The sequence below is a fragment of the Chionomys nivalis genome, chromosome 12 (assembly GCF_950005125.1).
Source record: "Chionomys nivalis chromosome 12, mChiNiv1.1, whole genome shotgun sequence".
NCBI lineage: Eukaryota > Metazoa > Chordata > Mammalia > Rodentia > Cricetidae > Chionomys > Chionomys nivalis.
The window spans coordinates 59,491,825-59,510,392 of record NC_080097.1 but is presented as its reverse complement, the minus strand read 5'-3'; the positions used below and the strand labels follow the sequence as shown (position 1 = coordinate 59,510,392).

General features: G+C 49.5%; 2 protein-coding genes across 2 annotated transcripts; one reads left to right on the top strand and one right to left on the bottom strand.

Annotated features, from left to right (window-relative positions):
• Nucleotides 1–258: 258 nt before the first annotated feature.
• On the bottom strand, nt 259–4,664 carry Psme2 (proteasome activator subunit 2). Its single transcript, XM_057786222.1, has 11 exons — nt 4,538–4,664; nt 4,208–4,240; nt 3,758–3,820; nt 3,475–3,561; nt 3,347–3,377; nt 3,166–3,263; nt 1,441–1,509; nt 1,232–1,299; nt 1,028–1,082; nt 455–541; nt 259–367 (listed from the first exon to the last, which is right to left on the bottom strand). Exons 1-11 carry the CDS (start codon nt 4,583–4,585, stop codon nt 287–289), a joined length of 720 nt encoding a protein of 239 aa, XP_057642205.1. The 5' UTR covers nt 4,586–4,664; the 3' UTR covers nt 259–286.
• Nucleotides 4,665–4,734: 70 nt separating this feature from the next.
• On the top strand, nt 4,735–18,335 carry Rnf31 (ring finger protein 31). The gene is made up of 21 exons (XM_057786040.1): nt 4,735–5,760; nt 5,857–6,003; nt 6,145–6,300; nt 6,511–6,570; nt 6,665–6,734; nt 7,693–7,870; nt 8,350–8,728; nt 8,890–9,177; nt 9,741–9,989; nt 10,076–10,261; nt 10,371–10,577; nt 12,985–13,158; nt 13,240–13,338; nt 13,429–13,518; nt 15,481–15,595; nt 15,707–15,825; nt 16,078–16,191; nt 16,338–16,395; nt 17,221–17,317; nt 17,863–18,031; nt 18,141–18,335. Exons 1-21 carry the CDS (start codon nt 5,572–5,574, stop codon nt 18,192–18,194), a joined length of 3,198 nt encoding a protein of 1,065 aa, XP_057642023.1. The 5' UTR covers nt 4,735–5,571; the 3' UTR covers nt 18,195–18,335.
• Nucleotides 18,336–18,568: the final 233 nt, after the last annotated feature.

Below are 18,568 nucleotides of genomic sequence, written 5' to 3'. Positions count from 1 at the left end.
CAGTATGTGCATGCCTGGTGCCTGCAGAGGTCAAAGGAGGGTATCAGATTCCTTGGAACTGGAGTTACAACAGTTACTTGCTACTGTGTGGGTCACAGGAATCTAGCCTGGGTCCTCTGGAAGAACAGCTAGTGCTCCTAAACGCTGAGCCATCCCCCAACCAACCCTCCCCATTTTCACTTCCACAGTCACCTTTGTCTGAGGCTCTCAATAAATGATCTCTAAAAGAACAACAGAGGTAATCTACATAAAGTATAAGTCATTTATTTTCCTTCTAATTCTTCGCTCAGTACATAGATGGCTTTTCTTCACCCTTTGGATTGACGATTTTCTCTAGGTTGCTGCTGATGATATGATAAAGCTCAGCCTGGAGGAAGACCAGAAGAACAGAGTTAGGCTCTTGGCTTCCCACCGCCTTCCATCCACTTCCCTCAGGAGTTTACTCCACACTCACATAGAAGGCCCTCAGGTCCAGCACCATGGCCCTGAGTACCCCGTAGGCTGCTTCATCTCGCTCATGCACCAAGGCGCGGTAATCCATCTGGGAAGCAGGATACAAAACTGAGTCAGTGCCAGCAGAGATTGGGACATTAATTTTGTTTTCTTTCTTTTTTTTTTTTTAATATTTTTTATGGTTTATTTGACTTTTATTTTATGTGCATTGGTGTGAAGGTGTCAGATCCCCTGCAACTGGATCTTCAGACAGCTGTGAGCTGCCATGTGGGTGCTGGGAACCAAACCCAGGTCCTCTGGAAGAGCAGTCAGTGCTCTTAACCACTGAGCCATCTCTCCAGCCCCTAATTTTGTTTTCTTATACAAAGAAGAGATTAACTGGAAGATAAGCTCCAACAAACACAGAATTAAATAAGGAAAAGGGTCAAGGATGTTAGAGCCCTAATCAGTTTTGCTTTCTGGAATAATATTTTCCACATTGTGCAAGTCAAAAACAAAACAAAGAGGATCTCTTCTCCCCACCTCAATTCCACCCCTGGCCAGCCTCAGCTAAAATGCTGGACTATGCACTCACTACATGGGTCTCCTTGGAGGCTTTGGCTACAGCATCCCCACGTTCTGAGAAGTACCTGTGAGTAAGGAATGTGTGTGTTAAAGGAGATGTACAGCCACACACACCCCACCCCTCAGTCTGCTATCATTCCAACAGATCTGCCTTGCTTTGAGAATCCTACAGCAATGTCTCTGTAGGTCCCTGTGGTCTTATGGCTGTTCTCACTTGGAAATGGTTGTCTGGAAGGCTTCTACTTTGGTCTTGACAGCATTCACTCTCTCCAGAACCTTCTCCTACAGAGATATAAGAAGCAAAGAAAATTCTTCATCTCCCCTTTTACTATTCCCTTTTTTTTCTACTTCTTAGTTTATGCCTTGCTCCCGTCCCTCACCCACAAGTCTCTTCCCACTCTGTCTTAAGTCACTGATTCTTACCTGAACTGCCACCCCAAAATCATTCCCATCCTCAATCTTGGGGATCAGGTGCTGGATCCACGTGATTACCTGTGTTAAAAGGAGCACTCATTCAACAATCCAACTAGAATCTCATTATGCCACTTCTCAGAAACTATTTTTATTATTTTACTCTTTATGTGTATGGGTATTTTGGCTTCATGCCTATCTATGCACCACGTGCATTCCTGATGCCCATATAAGGTCAAAAACAAAACAAAACAAACCTGGAATTGGAGTTACAGATGGCTGTGAGCTGCCATGTGGGTGCTAGAAATCAAACTCGGGTCCTCTGGAAGAGCAACCAGTGCTCTCTTTCTTTCTTCTTTTCTTTCTTTTCCCTTCCTTCCTTCCTTCCTTCCTTCCTTCCTTCCTTCCTTCCTTCCTTCCTTCCTTCCATTTTCAAGACATGGTTTCTCTGTGTAGCCCTGGCTGTCCTGGAACTCACTCTGCAGACCAGGCTGGCCCAGGACTCACTGAGATCACCTGCCTCTGCCTCCCGAGTGCTGGGATTAAAGGCACACACCACCATACCCAGCTAGCAGTACTCTTAACCTCCGAGCCATCTCTCCTTTCCATAGCAAGGTGAACGATTCTTCTGTTCGACTGTTTGTTAAGACAGGGTTTCTCTATGTAGTCCTGAATGTCTTGGCACTTCATATGTAGACCAGGCAGGCCTTGACCTCACAGGCTCCTTCTGCCTCTGCCTCCCTATCATGCCACTTCTTATTAACAGCTATGTCTAACCGAGCACTTACTACGTGCTAGGTGTCATATTATAAATTACTGATCTCATCTAACCACTGTCAATCTTCCAAAGCCTACAGTCTGTGCCGTTTAACACAAGAAACAAGTGAGTCACAGAATGTCTAAGGAAGCTATATAAATGACAGAATCAGGATTTGAAACTAGATTCTTTCTAGGGCTCAAGCTTTTAAATCAACTCACTGGGGGCTGGAGAGATGGCTCAGAGGTTAAGAGCACTGACTGCTCTTCCAGAGGTCCTGAGTTCAATTCCCAGCAACTACTTGATGGCTCACAACCATCTGTAATGAGATCTGGCGCCCTCTTCTGGTGTGTGGAAAGCAGAATGTTGTACACATAATAAATAAATTTTAAATCAACTCACTGTATCATATCACCTACACTGTACACCTAATATCATAGGTTGAGATTACAGAGGTAGCTACAGCACAGGCTCTCATTTTTAGAGCTACCATTATGAAACCACACAGATGTCAAATGAGAAAAACAAAGGATATCTAAACCCAAAGGGAGAGGACAGCAGGTAAGGTGCTTGCTGTGCACACACGAATACACGAGGATTTGCATTCCAATTTTTAGAGTACACATAAAAGCAGGGCACAGTGGAGTACACTGTAACCCCAGTGTTGGAAGTGGTGGTGGTAAAATTGGCAGATCCTGGAGGTCAGCTAAAACAGCAAGCTCCAGGTGCAGTGAAACCATGCCTCAAAAAAAACCTCCAAATGTTGATCTTTGGCCTTAAACATATACGCAATTGAAAACACCTACATACGCCTGTGTGTGCATACACAATTTACTTACACACACACACACACACACACACAAATCCAAGACACAAAAGCAAGTTTCCTTATTCAATACTAGGTCTCTAGATGAAAGCTCTGAATTGAACATAGCTTTTGCCTTGCTTTTCTTCCCACATCCTCCAGTTTCCTGGCTTACCAGAATGCATTTCTCTTTGAGAGTCCAGACTTCTGGCTTAATCAAAGCAAGCAGGGCCAGAAGCTTCTCATTCCCAGGGAGAAAGCCACACTTAGGGACTATGAAAAAGATGCAGACAGACTTTTTGGTTACTCCGCATCAATGCACAGGTTTCCCTCCCAGTCACCCAGTTCTCCATTACCGTCTTTCTTCTCCTGCTTGTCTGTTTCCATCTAAGGCAAAAGGAGAAAAGCAACTTTAGGGAACCCATGGAGGCTACAGCGGTATCCTTTCCACTGGCTTACAGTCCACAAGCTCTGAATGCCTTACCTCATCGTCCTTGGGTGGGGGATCTGGGATGGGGATGTCCAGAGGAGCCCGGAGGGAGGAGAGGTCAGTCACATTGAGGAAATCCTCCTGCAGAATTTATTCTTAGGCACTGCCCAGCCTCCTCCCCTCGCCAGAGCCTCCCCTCCATTCCCTCCTGTCTCCCTCCCAGTCCAGGCTCACCCTCTACACCAGGCTAAGTTCCCAGCATGCTGACACTAGTTGTCAGAGCTCAGGCGGTGGAAAGTCGCCGGGCGATGGAGTAGAGGAGTCTTAAACCACTCACCTGCAAGAGCTGACTCAGGGAGAGGATTTTCTGTGGCAAGAACGTGGTGAGGAAGTCATCAGCCTGTGAGTTACAAAAACAATCATACAAGATGTCCGCGAAGAAAGATGAGAAGGCCCTCAGAAATCACCGAATCACAAATGAGGAAACTGCAGACCTGGAACGTAAGGGACTTGCCCAATCTGATGGGTGGCAGGAGTAGGAGTGTGGGTGCTTTGGGCACCATCTTTCCCTCTCGGCAGAAGAGGGTGGGGTGGGGGAGTGGCAAAAGCAGTTAAGAGTTCTAAGAGCGATCAGATTACGAGGAGTAGAAACCAATCAGTAGAGATCACCTTGAGTAAGCAGGAAGGTTAGGAAAAGCCAAAACTAGGATGAATTGGGGGGTTACTCAGAGGTTGTGGCCCTTAGATCACTGCGCTAAGGTCAAGTCGCTTGGATCCAGAGACTCACCTCCTGGAAAAGGTTTTGTCTGAAGACATCCACCTGCACAGACAGCAGTAGTCAGACGCGGGTTAGGGGGTCCGGTTGTAAAGAATAAGAGCCCACCCTCTCCAACCGGGTGCCCTCCGACCGTAGCTCATGCCTGTCCCACAGTGCCAGTTTTCCCTGAAGTCCCTGCTTAGGGCACAGACTGGTTAGAGGGCAGAGCAGTGGTAATCCCCGAGTAGAAGTGAAAGCCCTGAAGAAAGAGTTCTCACGCTAGGCCTTGGTGCCCAGGAGCACCCAGCTTTAGCTCCATTAGGACTCCTCACCCCTTTCTGGCCTCCGGTTCCCATTTACCTGTTTACGGGCTTCTCCACTCAGCCGAACCCCACAAGGCTTGGCCATGCTTCTCTAGCTGCTAGCTCTAGACTCTCGGGGCTAGTCGCCCCAGCTTTCGCTTTCACTCTCCAGGCCCAGACCCACCCCCTCAGCCACGCCCCCTTCCCTCTTTTTTTTTTCCCCCCTCCTCCTGGCAGGCCACTAACAGTAAATAGTCTGTCAGCCATTCCCAACCAGATGCCACCAGGAAGGGCGGTGTTGGCTTCATCACCAGCCTGGGGGTTGTCCAGGGGAGGGGCTAGGGGAGCGTGGGACAGCAGCGAAAGGAACAGCGGCTGCTTCTCGAGAAGGGCGGAGCTTCTACCTAGGGCCGCCCAGGGGAAGTGCTGACTTCTCGGAGAGTAGGACCGTAAAAAGGGGGTTTTCCGGGGTGGGGCTCCCTGAGGTTAGACCTTAAGGAAGGAACCGAGTAGCATCCGAGAGTAGAAGGGTAGGAAGAGGGGAAGCCTGGCAGGATGGAGGGAGCAGAGGGAGGGGAACTGCCTTGCCTTCAGGACAGACTGGAGGAAAGCGGGAGTCGCCTGAGCGGGCTAAGGGCGGCCAGAATTGGGTCCCCGGAAAGGTGGGAACTTCCCCGCTGGGGACTGGAATTGAGCAACACAGTGGAAATAAAGATAGGAAAGCTTTGGGCAAAATAGACCAACCCCACGCGGGGGAGGGGGATCCCTCCGGAAGAGGCGGAGACAGCCCGAGCTGCGGAGAGCTTGACTAGGAGAAGGGTCCTTCGCACTGTGGGAGGAGCCCGCACCGCGGCTTCCTCATTGGCTGCAAACTCGCCTCCCTTCCGGATTACAGTCCTTCCGTCACTCTGAGCCCGCCCCTTCCTCTAACGCGGCCAGCAGTCCCGCCCTCTGTGCCAGTACTTCCTGTTCCCGGCACCCCTGGCAGCTGCCCGGGCTGAGCGGGGCGGTGGCTTTAGTGACCCTGGCTGCTGCGGCGCCTCGCGCCCGTCCCGGGTGGACAGTCAAGCTGAGCCTGTCTCCAGTCTCGAGATGCCGGGAGAGGAGGAGCGAGCCTTCCTGGCGGCCCGCGAGGAGCTGGCGAGCGCCTTGAGGCGGGATTCTGCGCAGGTATTTCCCCCGGAGCAGCTCAAGCCGTTTCTGGCCACCTCTCTGCCACCAGCCGCCCGCTACCTACAACTGGATGCCGGACGCCTGGTCCGCTGCAACGCTCATGGAGAGGTGAGGCTAAGCCCGCCCGGCGTGCCATGGAAGGGGACCTAGGCTCAGGGGCCGGATGGTCTAGCCTCATAACCTTGCTTTTCTGACTGCTCCTAGCCTCGAAACTACCTCAACACTCTATCCACGGCCCTGAACATCCTGGAAAAATATGGGCGCAACCTCCTCAGCCCACAGCGACCTCGGTACTGGCGCTCAGTGAAGTTTAATAACCCTGTCTTTCGCAGCACGGTGGATGCTGTGCAGGTGAAACCCTTGGGCCTTATCGGAGGGAACTAGGCGTATACTGGGGCTTGGCCAGAAGGGACTTGGGAGTTCTGAGTGGGGAACTAGCTCTGTTGCCTAGGAGGCCTGCTGGCTAGTGACCTGGTCCTGAATGTGTGGCAGGGGGGCCGGGATGTGTTGCGGTTGTACGGATATACTGAGGAGCGCCCAGATGGATTGAGTTTCCCTGAAGGGCAAGAGGAGCCGGATGAATACCAGGTTGCCATAGTCACACTAGAAGTGCTACTGCTTCGCACGGAGCTCAGCTTGTTGTTGCAGGTGAGATGGCCTTCTGATTCTAAGGTCTTTAAGGTGTAGACTGGGAGCCCAACCTAATTCGAGGCACTTTGAAAGCCCGCATACTGGTGAATTCTGTTTCTGCAGCAGTCTGGAAGCTTCTGCTACCGTTTTTCCCTCCAAATGTTAGGGGATCGGGCTTACAAGGAGAACTTTGCTCAAGGTGGGAATTCTTTTAAATCTTGTTTGCAGAATAGGCATCCAAGACAGAACGCACTGGACGAGCTGCTAAGAGACAATGTTGAAGACGATGTAAGGAAGGCAGAAAGGGTGCTGTTAAATAAGGGACTGGGTTTATGGGATTCTGCCCTCTAAACACTTGTGCATTCTCTGCTTTCTTCCTCAGATGCTGCAGCTTTCAGAATTTCACCCCCTTTTGAGAGAGATTGTTTCTGGCCCCCTCCCCTCTGCGCCAGGTATGACTGGCCCTGTATGAGAGTATTGGATTAGATTGATGTAAATTTAGGTCTTTTATCTTCTTGTATTTGTCTTTTATATCAAAAGATTAAAGTCGCCTCCGCCCACCCTCTTGGGTCCAGATGTTGTAAAGAACAGTTTTGTGACTTGCCTCAGCCCATAACAGATTTGAGTGTAGCCTGATCTTATCTCCTTTGATTTTAATTTTTAGTTTTTTGGGGAGTGGGAGGGTAGTGTAGTGTGGTGTGTGGATATGTGCATGTGGGTGCAGGTGCCCACAGAAGCCAGAGGCAACTGATCCCCTGGAACTGGAGTTGCAAATGGTGCTGAGCTGCCCAACCTGAGTGCTGGAGGTTAAACTTGGCTCCTTTGCAAGAGCAGTGTTGCTCTTAACCTCTAAGCCATTTCTCCAGCTTTATAACTTTTCAAGAAAGTTACTCTGGGGACTGGAGAGATGGCTCAGTGGTGAAGAGCGCCTGTTACTCTTACAAAGGACCTGGTCTCAATTCCCCAGCACCCTTCCTAACTTCACAGCCTTTCCTAACTCTAGTTCCTAACATATCTTTGATCCCAGCACTCGGGAGGCAGAGGCAGGCAGATCTCTGTGAGGTTGAGACCAGCTTGGTCTATAGTGAGCTACAAGGCAGCCAGAGCTACATTTTGGTGTGGGGCTGGGAGTAGATAAAGATGATATTTGTCTATGTCTGACTTGTTTTGCTCAATATGGTATGGTCAAGTTTCATCCATTTTCCCATAAGTAACAAGATTTTGTCCCTTGTGACTAATACTCCAGTTAGTGTGTTGCTATAAGCTACTTATGTGCAACCTGTTTTCCTCACCTGTTGGTAGGTACACAGTGTGACTCGTGTGGGCTATAGTATATATGTTTACTTACTGGTATGTGAATGTAGTTTTGTTTTGTTTTTAAGTTATACATTTTTGATTTTATTTTTTCAGGCTCCACCCCTGTTCCCTGCTTTCTCTGTGGTTCTGCCCCAGGCACACTGCACTGTCCAGCCTGTAATCAAACCTCATGCCCAGCTTGTGATCTTTTATTCCATGGACATCCATCCCGCGCTCATCACCTTCGCCAAACCCTGCCTGGGGCTCACCAAACCATTAACCTAAACTCTAGGTGAGGGGCTTTCTTTTCTCAGTGATAGTGAAATTAAGAAAATTGAAGATGGCTCAAGTGTCTGTTATATGCCAGGTTCTCTAGTAAAGACTGTTTCATAGAGAACATTAGTCTAGCCGTCAAGGAAACTATGGACATAAACACTAAGCAAGTGGCAGTCATGATAGACAGATTGTTAGGATACACAGGTAGGTAGTAGGTGGACAGTCTTGTCTGAAGAGCGCCCCATTCAGTGTTAGAAACACCTAGCGTGGGGAGATTAAGGTACTGTGTTAAGAGATGCTACCTGGAAGATGTTAGCTGTACTCTATCCTTTAAATAATTGAATCATCTGTGAGTTTGGGAGTATTCCAGACAGAGCAGCAATACCAGAAGCCAGAGCTATATGTCATAATCTAGGCAGTGTGAGATTCTCAGGGGTGAGGAGACTCAGGTACTAACTTCCACCTCAGCTAGCCATGTCTTCTTCTCTATTACAGTTTGCCTGCCTCGTCCCAACCACAGCCCCACTCAGCCTCCCTGGCTCTAGGAGATAGCTCTTTTTCTTCCCCTGATACTGTAAATGCTTGTCTGCCCTGGCGCTGTCCTACCTGCATCACACAAAATGAGCCTTGGGCAGTGCTCTGTGCAGCCTGTAGTCAGCCCAGAGGCTGTAAGATGCTGGGAATAGAGGGGTCCCAAGGAACCGGGGGCCCAGAACCTGAGCCTGCACGGGATCAGTGGGCCTGCCAGAGTTGTACCTTTGAGAATGAGGCAGCAGCTGTCCTGTGTGCCATATGTGAGCGACCTCGACTGGCCCAGCCTCCCAGCTTAGTGATGGACTCCCATGATGCTGGTGTTTGCCACCAGTCCCTTAAGGTAACCCATCCCTGGCCTTCCCGGCTCTTTATCTGCGTCTGTTAACCTCAATATGTTCTCTCTATCATATCCCTTGTCTTTGGTTTCCCCAGTTCTCTGTATTTCTTTCATGAACCTAAGCCACACAGTCAGTAGGATAATTCTCTTTACCTTTCCATCAGGAGGATATTTTGCTCTCGTCTGCCCAGCCTCAAGTCTGGTACTGTGATCACTGTACCTTTTGTAACTCAGGCGCTGTCTGGGTATGCGCTATGTGCAACCGAACCCGCAACTCCATCGCAGTACAGCATGCCCTTCGACCCTATGCCAGATCTTTGGAAAAAGATCCCCCAAAGCCTGTCTCCCCAGAACACCTCAGTACTTCCCTGCCTGGTTCCTGTGGAGACCCAGAGAAGCACCGCCAGGATAAGATGCGGAAGGAAAGTCTCCAGCTAGTGAGCATGATCCAGGTAAGGGTGTGGATTGGGCCTGGGTTGAGATGGGCTGAGCTTTGGGGGAAGAAGATGCCAGTTTGTTAGTTAGCATTCTTTTATTGTTGTTTTTTATTTTTTGTACTGAAACTGCTCTGCTCTGTAGACCAGGTTAGCCTTGAATGCACAGAGATCTGCCTGCATCTGTTTCCCAAGAGCTGAGATTAAAAGCGCGCACCACCATGCCTGGCCAGCATTCTTTTTTTTTTTTTCAAGACAGGGTTTCTCTGTGTAGTTTTGGCTATCTTGTAACTCACTCTGTAGACCAGGCTGACCTCGAACTCACAGAGATCCACCTGCCTCTGTGCTGGGATTAAAGGCGTGCACCACCACCACCCATCTCCGGCTAGCATTCTTATAAGACTTGTTACTGTTTGCTGTAGCTGCTTTATTTTGAATGCTTCACAGAAGTCAGTTTTTATTTTGTGCCCTGGTCACATAGTCAGTATGTCCCTGCTTAGCCACTGCTGACCAGGCTAAGGGTTGGTAGAGTTGTCTTCCTGATGTTCCTCTGCTGGTGTCTGGGTGTGACTGCTCTTTAGGAAGGGGAAGCTGCAGGTGCCAGTCCAGAAGAGATCTTCTCAGCTTTACAGTACTCGGGCACTGAGGTACCCCTGCAGTGGTTGCGTTCAGAGTTGTCCTACGTCCTGGAGATGGTGGCTGAGCTAGCTGGACAGCAGGATCCAGGGCTGGGTGCCTTTTCCTGTCAGGAAGCCCGGAAAGCCTGGCTTGATCGTCATGGCAACCTTGATGAAGCTGTAGAGGAGTGTGTGCGGGCCAGGAGGAGGAAGGTACCATTGTGCGGGAGGCGGGTTGGGGTGGAGAGCACCAGAGCTTGCTTGCTGTTCCCTTAACATCTCAGTGCTTTCGATTGCAGGTGAAGGAGCTCCAGTCCCTGGGCTTTGGACCTAAAGAAGGGTCCCTGCAGGCATTGTTCCAGCATGGGGGTGATGTGGCTCGGGCCCTGACTGAATTACAGCGCCAGCGTCTGGAGCCCTTCCATCAGCGCCTGTGGGACAGAGGCCCTGAACCCACTCCCTGCTGGGATGGGCTGGATAGACAGGTGCTGAGAGTAGGCAAGACACCCAATATCCCACTTAAGGGAATAAGAGAAGATTGAGGGGGAAGATCCTTGGGGTCTGACATCCACTGTCTCCTGAATCACATTGCAGAGCCTGGTCCGGCGGCTTCTGGCAGTCTACACTCTGCCCAGTTGGGGTCGGGCAGAGCTGGCTCTGTCACTGCTTCAGGAGACACCTAGAAACTATGAGCTGTTGGACGTGGTGGAGGCCGTGAGGCACAGCCATGACAGGGCCTTTCTTCGCCGATTGCTTGCCCAGGAATGTGCTGTGTGCGGGTGGGCCCTTCCCCGCAACCGGGTAAGTCCCTTCCTGCTATACCTGGACTCTGCTCCTGCTGGGCTGCCACCTCACCCTAGATGGCCTTGTCTTCTGCTTTTGTCCTTATACCACTGAAGCCTTCTGATAAGGGAACAACAGGAACACCCCTTTTAAAAAATGTTGGAGCTTTTAACATTGTATTAGCTTTTTTTTACTATAACAAATACTGAGGTAACCAACTTATAAAGAGAAAACATGTATTTTTTTTTATACAGTTCTTGAGGTTTTAGTTTTTCATTTGTTGGTTCCATTGTTTTGGACCTTTGCTGGCACATCAGGTAGGAAAATGTGACACCAAAACCACTATGCTCTTGGCTAGGAAGCTAGAAAGTAAGAGACTAGGGCTCCATCATCCTCTTCCAGGACATTCCTAGTGTCAAGAAGATCTGGACGGACCTCCAGCATCCGCTTTTGACAGCTGTATGGTGCACATCTTTAAGCCTAGCTTTCAGGAGGCAGAGGCAAGCAAATCTCTGTTAATCTGAGTCCTTTCTATTCTACATAGAGAGTTCCAAGCTACACAGGGTCGCATAATGAGATTCTGTCTAAAAAAAAAAGTTTAAAAAAATGAATAGAAGCCGGGCGATGGTGGCGCACGCCTTTAATCCCAGCACTCGGGAGGCAGAGGCAGGCGGATCTCTGTGAGTTCGAGACCAACCTGGTCTACAGAGCTAGTTCCAGGACAGGCTCCAAAGCCACAGAGAAACCCTGTCTCGAAAAACCAAAAAAAAAAAAGAATAGATCTAAACTATAGCAAACATGCAATAGTATTAAAAATGTACACTAAGCTTTCCTACTCTTCTCCCCTCAAAATCCATCTCTGAATGCCTGATCTTTATCCATCTATATGTGCAGAAGGCTATTTGGAAGCAGATCTCAAATGTCATGGTCTTATCTATGAGTATTTCAGTGTGACCAGACAGTGGTGGTGCTGCCTTTAATCCCACCCAGCACTCAGGAGGCAGAAGCAGGCAGATCTCTGTGAGTTCAAGGCCAGCCTGGTCTACAGAGCTAGTTCCAGGACAGGCACCAAAGCTACACAAAGAAACCCTGTCTCAAAAAAACAAAAAGTATTTCAGTAACTCTCTAAAAAGTAAATTCTATTTTAAAATACAACCAGAATGGTCACACCAGCAGAAAGTACCAATAATTTTAAAATTTATTCTTTATCTATTATGTATTTGTGTATATGTCACATGTATGTGGGTGCCCATGGGGTCAAAAGGTTTCGGATCCCCTGGAACTGAAATACAGGTACGGCTGTGAGCCATCCATCATGGGTACTGGGAACCAAACAAGTCCTCTGGAAGAACACCAAACACTATTGCTGGCTAAGCCATTTCTCCAGCCCAGCAATGATTCTTTTTAATCTGGGCAGGGGTCTCATGTATGCAATCACTATGTGGTTAGAGGTGATTGTAGGTGTGCTGAGCCTCCCTCCTCCATATTCCCAGTGCTAGAATTACAGGCATGTGCCATCACACCCAGGTTTATGAAGCACTGGGGGCTAAACCCCCACCTTTATACAAGCTTTATAACCAGCACAGTAAGTTTGATATCACAATATCTAGGTGATAGAAGCAGGTCTCTGTTATGTTCTGAGATTCACTTGATCTGGGTCCAAGGTGGCAGTTCTTCAGGTGAATATAATCTTAGTCTGGCTCTGTGTTGTGTTTGGTTTTATATATCTATATATATATTACATATATAAAAAACTGTATATATTTTAAGTCATAGAAAGTTGCACAACTAATACGGGGAATTCTGTGGCCTCTACCCACCCTCCCGTAGTGGTGACATGTAATTATTATGTATCATCAAGACTAAAGTACACAGGCAGCATTAGCTATAGTATGGTTCTTCTTGTTGTTTACTTGTTTGTATGTGGAAGAGTTCTTTTTATACAGCCAGGCTGGCCTCAGACTTAATGTACACCCACGGGCAACCTTGACCTTCTGACCCTCCCCACCTCCTGAGCACTGAGACAAGGGATGTACCCTTAAGCCTGGTTTATGCAGTGCTAGGCCCTGAACGCAGGGCTTTGTTTACCAGCTGAGCTATGTCCCCAGTTCATCTGTGTCAGATTTACAGTTCTGTCTCAAAGGAGTGATCAAGATAGAGTATAACCCTATGTGGTGGCATGTGCTCTTAATCCCAGCGTCCCACAAAATCGGAAGTGCTAGCATGCCTTTAGGGGTGTTTGCTTTACTTTGGAGTCACCACTGTCTGCTGCCCTCCTTCCACCTGTCTTCAGACGTGGGTTGCCTGTCTAGGACCTCTGGGCACTGAGCTTGCTGTTTGCCCATTTAGTTAGACCTCAGTTTTTTGGTGTATCCCAGGGCTGACAGCAGATCTCCCCTTTTCCTCTTCTCCCCTCCCCCTGTAGATGCAGGCCCTCATCTCCTGTGAGTGCACCATATGTCCTGACTGCTTCCGCCAGCACTTCACCATCGCCCTGAAGGAAAAGCACATCACAGATATGGTGTGTCCTGCCTGTGGCCGCCCTGACCTTACTGATGACAACCAGTTACTCAGCTACTTCTCCACCCTTGACATCCAGGTACTACGGCTGCAATGGTTTAGGTGGACTAGGCTTTGAACAAGTTTCTACTCATCTACCACCTCTGCTTCTTGTCCTCAGCTCAGAGACAGCCTCGACCCAGATGCATATGCCCTATTTCATAAGAAGCTGACGGAGGGTGTGCTCATGCGAGACCCCAAGTTCTTGTGGTGTGCCCAGGTAAGTAGCCTGGCAAAAGGAACTTTCTGGAGGGGCAGGGTATGATACCACGTCAGGTCTTGAACAGCTTTTGTTCTCTTGCGCTCACAGTGTTCCTTTGGCTTCATATATGAACGTGAACAACTGGAGGCAACATGTCCCCAGTGTCACCAGACCTTCTGTGTGCGCTGCAAGCGCCAGGTGAGTAACACTCTTCCCTTCAGAAGTGTTGACTAAGCTATTGCTGGGTTCTGTTAGACTCAGTCCTGCTCGCTAAGCTTAAAGGGCTTGCTGGGTACCTAGGGAGATAATGCAGTTAGTGGAGGACCTGAGTGCAGTCTCCAGGACCTGTGGGGGTGGCTCAACAACTAAAAGCCCTAGCCTCCCTTCCATGGGACCTGGGTTCAGTTCTCAGCACCTACATGGCAGCTCACACCCTCTTCTGGTCTTCTTGGACACCAGCCACACACATGTTGAACAGACATTCATGCAGTCAGAACTCCCATACACATTAAATAAATAAAATATTTGGCTGGGCGGTGGTGGCACATGCCTTTAAACCCTTGGAAGGCAGAAGCAGGTGGCTCTCTGTGAGTTTGACACCAGCCTGGTCTACAGAACTATTTCCAAAACAAACAAAAAAAGATTCCAAAGCTGGATTAGGGCCAGTTAAGGTCTTGTTACCAGGCCCAACATCCTTGGTTCTATCCCCAGGCCCCACAGAGGTGAAGGTGAAGGAGAGGACTAATCTCTACTGGTTATCCTCTGACTCCCACACGCACTAAATTAATTAATTTTTTTTTTTTTTTTTTTGAGATAGGGTTTCTCTGTAGCTTTGGTGCATGTCTGCCTGTCCTGGAACTAGCTCTTGTAGACCAGGCTGGCCTCGAACTCCCAGAGATCCACCTGCCTCTGCCTCCCGAGTGCTGGGATTAAAGGCGTGTGCCACCACCGCCCGACAATTAATTTTTTTTTTAAAGAAAAATGTAAAGCCAAGTCTGTTGATAGATACTTGTAATTCCTGCACTGGGGTTGGGGAGGTTACTGTTGACAGGCGTATCCCTGGGGCCTGCTGGCTAGTCACCATATCCTGAGTTCCAGGCCAGTGAGATACTCTGTCTCAAAAAGAAGTGGTACAGGGCTTTATACTCTGGCCTCCACATATACACACATGTATAGAGAATGGAAGGCTCCCTAGGTAAGGACCAGGCTCAGGGAAAAGGAGAAGAAAGGAGAGGAAGGGGAGAGAATGGGTATAATTCTGTACAGGCCAAAGCTATGAGTGGAAACTAAGCTGAGAAGAGCAGCCTTGTCTGCCTGAAGATGGAGATGCCAGACGGGCTCTTCTTTTTCCTTTAGTTTTGACTTCCTGAGAGACTTTGCTGTGTAGCCCAAACTGGCCTAAAACTTGGTTCCGTCCTGGCTAAGCCTCCTGAGGGCCGAGATTACAGGTGTGTATTACCACACCCAGCCATGCCTGTTCAGAACTGTTTAAGCACAGGCCTGGAAATTAAGCCAGCCATGCAGAAGGTATATTGGGGCAAAAAGAAAGAAAAGCCAAACTTGGGGGGGAATGATGTATGGTGGAGCCCCGAGAGCAAGAGTGAGAATGGCAGGGTGGCAGCCAGCTGCCAGTGAAGGGCAGCCCTTGAGGCCAAGTAATACAGAGGTTTGGCTTTTATTTTGAGACTGTGCACGAAGTGGCACTAGCATTTATCTTCTAAAAGGCTGGTTTGCTATTGAGAACCTTGTGTCTGTCATTGAACATAACAAAATGAACCCCTGTGCCCCCACCCCTCGGGGTCTGTGCTGCTGACACTAAGGGAGTTTCCTGACATCGACTTTGAAATAAAAAATGGGGTGGAGGGAGAAGAGCATATTAACCCAAACAAGCATTTGAAGCACGATTTGACAATTACTTGGAGTAAGGTGGTAGCGGTAGGAACAAAGGGGTGAGGTTTGGATGGGAACAGCCAAGGTTTATGAACGGATGTGTAGTGGTTAGGGAAGTGAAAAACAGAGGCCTTTCAATGTTGAGAGCTGAGTGAATGGTAGATAGCACGTGTTCTAAGTTGGGACCACTGAGTGTGAGTGGTAGGGCCAACGGGACAGACTAGGGCATGGGGTAGAGCTTCCTTGCACAGCCTTCTTTCCTCCTGGCAGTGGGAGGAGCAGCACAGAGGACGGAGCTGTGAGGAGTTCCAGAACTGGAAACGCACCAATGACCCAGAATACCAGGCTCAAGGCCTGGCGATGTATCTTCAGGAAAATGGCATTGGTAAGGCTGCCCCACTTAGTCTGTCTGCACAGTCTTACCAGAAGAAGCCTCCATCTTGAGGACCTGAGTTGCAGTGCTGCCCCTCTCACCCTGAGCTGCTTCCCCTTGCAGACTGCCCCAAGTGCAAGTTCTCATATGCACTGGCCCGAGGTGGCTGCATGCATTTCCACTGCACCCAGTGTCGGCACCAGTTCTGCAGTGGCTGCTATAATGCCTTTTACGCCAAGAATGTGAGTTCAGAGAGTGAGGGAAGGAGAGAAAAGTGGGCGGCTGTTGGGCTTGAGGGGCGGGGCCAGGGGAGAAGGAATGGTCAATAGGACAGAAAGCATCTCTGCCCTCTTCTCCCATTGCTTGCACATACCCCTTAATATCATGATCTTCTCTCACTCCCATACCCCCACACCACACCTTCACACAGGGGTTCTTGAAAGTCCAGGACACCAACAGTTTCCAACTTCTTTCTCCTATTTGGGTTTTACCAGAAATGTCCAGACCCTAATTGCAGGGTGAAAAAGTCCCTGCATGGCCACCATCCTCGAGACTGCCTCTTCTACCTACGGGATTGGTCTGCTGTCCGGCTCCAGAAACTGTTGCAGGTCAGAGGTGGCCAGCCCGGCTGGGTGTGCAGATTACTCTCAGATGGGATGCCAGATGAGCAAGAAGGGAAAAGACTGAATGCTAGGAAATGGGCCAGTGGCTGAATCAAGGGAAACAATGCCCATATGTCTCTACTTCTCCCTAGGACAATAATGTCATGTTTAACACGGAGCCTCCAGCTGGGACCCGGGCAGTCCCTGGAGGTAAGTGTCCGACAAGCCTCTGTGGAGATGGTGTGGTGGGTTCCCATTGTGGGTAAAGAAAGGGAGAATCTGGACTCGTTTATGTGCCCTTTGGCAACGTAGTTAACCTTTCCTTGTCTTGTTCCTAACTGGTGAGGATAATATCCATCATTAGACTAAGCTGTTACAAGGAATCGTTAAAGCACATGGCCTTTAAGTCTCTTCTCATGTTCTCTAATGGTTAGGACTCGGTAATTAGCTGAGTAATTAATGATACCTGCTAGCTGTCTAGGTTTTAGGCTACTGTTTTGGGTTCTGTGTGGGGAACAAATGATGCTGAGTAAGGTTCTGACCTACCCTACTCAGCTTCTAGGCAGAGATAAGGCCTCCAGAGGGCTGGGCAGTGGGGGCACACGCCTTTAATCCCCACACGGGGGAGGAAGAGGCAGGCATATATGTTCAAAGCCAGTCCAGTCTACAGAGCGGGTTCCAGGACAGCCAGGGTACACACAGAGAAACCGTGTCTCAACAAACAAGCAAGACCTCCAGAGAATAAGTTGGCTGTGTAGGAGCTAAGTAATAATCAGGAGAGCAGCTTAAAGAACATCTGACAGGCCAGCCAAAGCTCTGCAGTGAGACGCTGTCTCCTCCCCCTGCCAGAAGAAAGCGTGTGATTAGGGGTCATAAGCTTCTTTGGTGAGAAGTGGGGCAGCCAGGCCTCCACCTGTCCCCAGGCCACTCTGCCTCTGAGCCCTTCTCCCAAGTGACAGCATAACTATACTGACAAGCAGGGCTTTCTGAGCCACAGGTCCCCTCCAACATGTTCCCTTCCTTCCTTACTCTTAGGTGGCTGCCGAGTGATGGAACAAAAAGAGGTTCCCAGTGGGTTCAGGGATGAAGCCTGTGGCAAGGAAACTCCACCTGGCTATGCCGGCCTCTGTCAGTGAGTGCCTGCCAGAGCATGGAGCATGGCTTTGGGATGAGGGCTAGGTTGCCCAGGCAGTAAGATGGGGTCTCTGGGGCCAGTTGGTCCTTCAGAGAGTAGGGGGGAGGGAAGGAGGGGCCTGCTGGTCAAGGGTGTGGATGGGTAGTGGCAGGCAGCACAGAGATTCTGGCTGACACTGCCTGCAAGGAGAGCAAGCAGAGGAGCTAATAGTCTTGTTCATGTAAGAGTCTACTGTGTCCAGGACAGCCCAGGCTCTCCACAGAGAAGCACTGTCTCAGAAAAAGAACAGTCCCACTGTGGTCTGATGAGACAACTATGTGGGTAAAGGTGCTTAGTGCCAACCATGGGGAGTATAGTTCTACCCCCCCAAACCCACATGGTGAAAGGAGAGAACCAGCTCGCAAGTTGTCCTGTGACATGAGTGTGGGGTGGGCACATACAGCATAACACAAAAAGGAAAAATCCAAACGCCCAACAAGGTGTTAGGTCACACAGTTAATATTAAACAGCAGAGTAAATACTCTGCCCCCTCATCTCCCCAGGGCACACTACAAAGAATATCTTGTGAGCCTCATCAATGCCCATTCGTTGGACCCAGCAACGCTGTATGATGTGGAAGAGCTGGAGACAGCCACTGTACGCTACCTACATGTGCATCCCCAGGTAGTGGAAGGAGAGGACCGTCCTGCCTACCAGGCCCGACTGTTACAGGTAATGCTGTCAGCCCCCCACTGTACCTCCGCCCCTACCTTCCAGAAGTCACCTGTCGCGCCCATTTTTCTACTCCAGGTTTTCAGTATCATTATCCTCTCCTTCACAGAAGCTGACAGAAGAGGTTCCCTTGGGACGGAGCATCGCCCGTAGAAGGAAGTAACTGAGGGCAAGAGTCCTGATGAGGCTTCACCACCCTGCCCTCAGCAACAGCTCCGGCACCAATAAAGAGGCATCTTATGGCCTAGGCTTCTTGGTGGTCCTTCTTCCTGACCTCACCATCTTGGGGCCTTAGGGAAAGGGAAGGGGTAGGCAAACAGAGTCTTGTTGAAAGGGCTCTCTGCAGCTTGCCATCTGACTTCCCCTGGACTCCTGACAGGAAGAAATGAAATGCCATGGATATATGGACAAGAGAGACCCTCCACATCTCTAACCACCTGGTGTGGGCATCTCTGCTTCCTTTTTTCTCATTTAACCTGGCTGCTGTGTGAGATCACTTAAAATATAGCAAGCAGACACTTGGGGAGCGCAAATGAG

Bases quoted from the DNA above. Each gene is read 5' to 3' on its own strand.
- Psme2 (XM_057786222.1), bottom strand. From the start codon at position 4,585: ATGGCCAAGCCTTGTGGGGTTCGGCTGAGTGGAGAAGCCCGTAAACAG. The intron at 3,821-4,207 runs GTGAGTCTCTGG...TGTAACTCACAG, and splicing joins GACAAAACCTTTTCCAGGAG to GCTGATGACTTCCTCACCAC. The intron at 368-454 runs GTGAGTGTGGAG...GTCTTCCTCCAG, and splicing joins TGGACCTGAGGGCCTTCTAT to GCTGAGCTTTATCATATCAT.
- Rnf31 (XM_057786040.1), top strand. From the start codon at position 5,572: ATGCCGGGAGAGGAGGAGCGAGCCTTCCTGGCGGCCCGCGAGGAGCTG. The intron at 9,990-10,075 runs GTACCATTGTGC...TTTCGATTGCAG, and splicing joins TGCGGGCCAGGAGGAGGAAG to GTGAAGGAGCTCCAGTCCCT. The intron at 17,318-17,862 runs GTGAGTGCCTGC...TCATCTCCCCAG, and splicing joins GGCTATGCCGGCCTCTGTCA to GGCACACTACAAAGAATATC.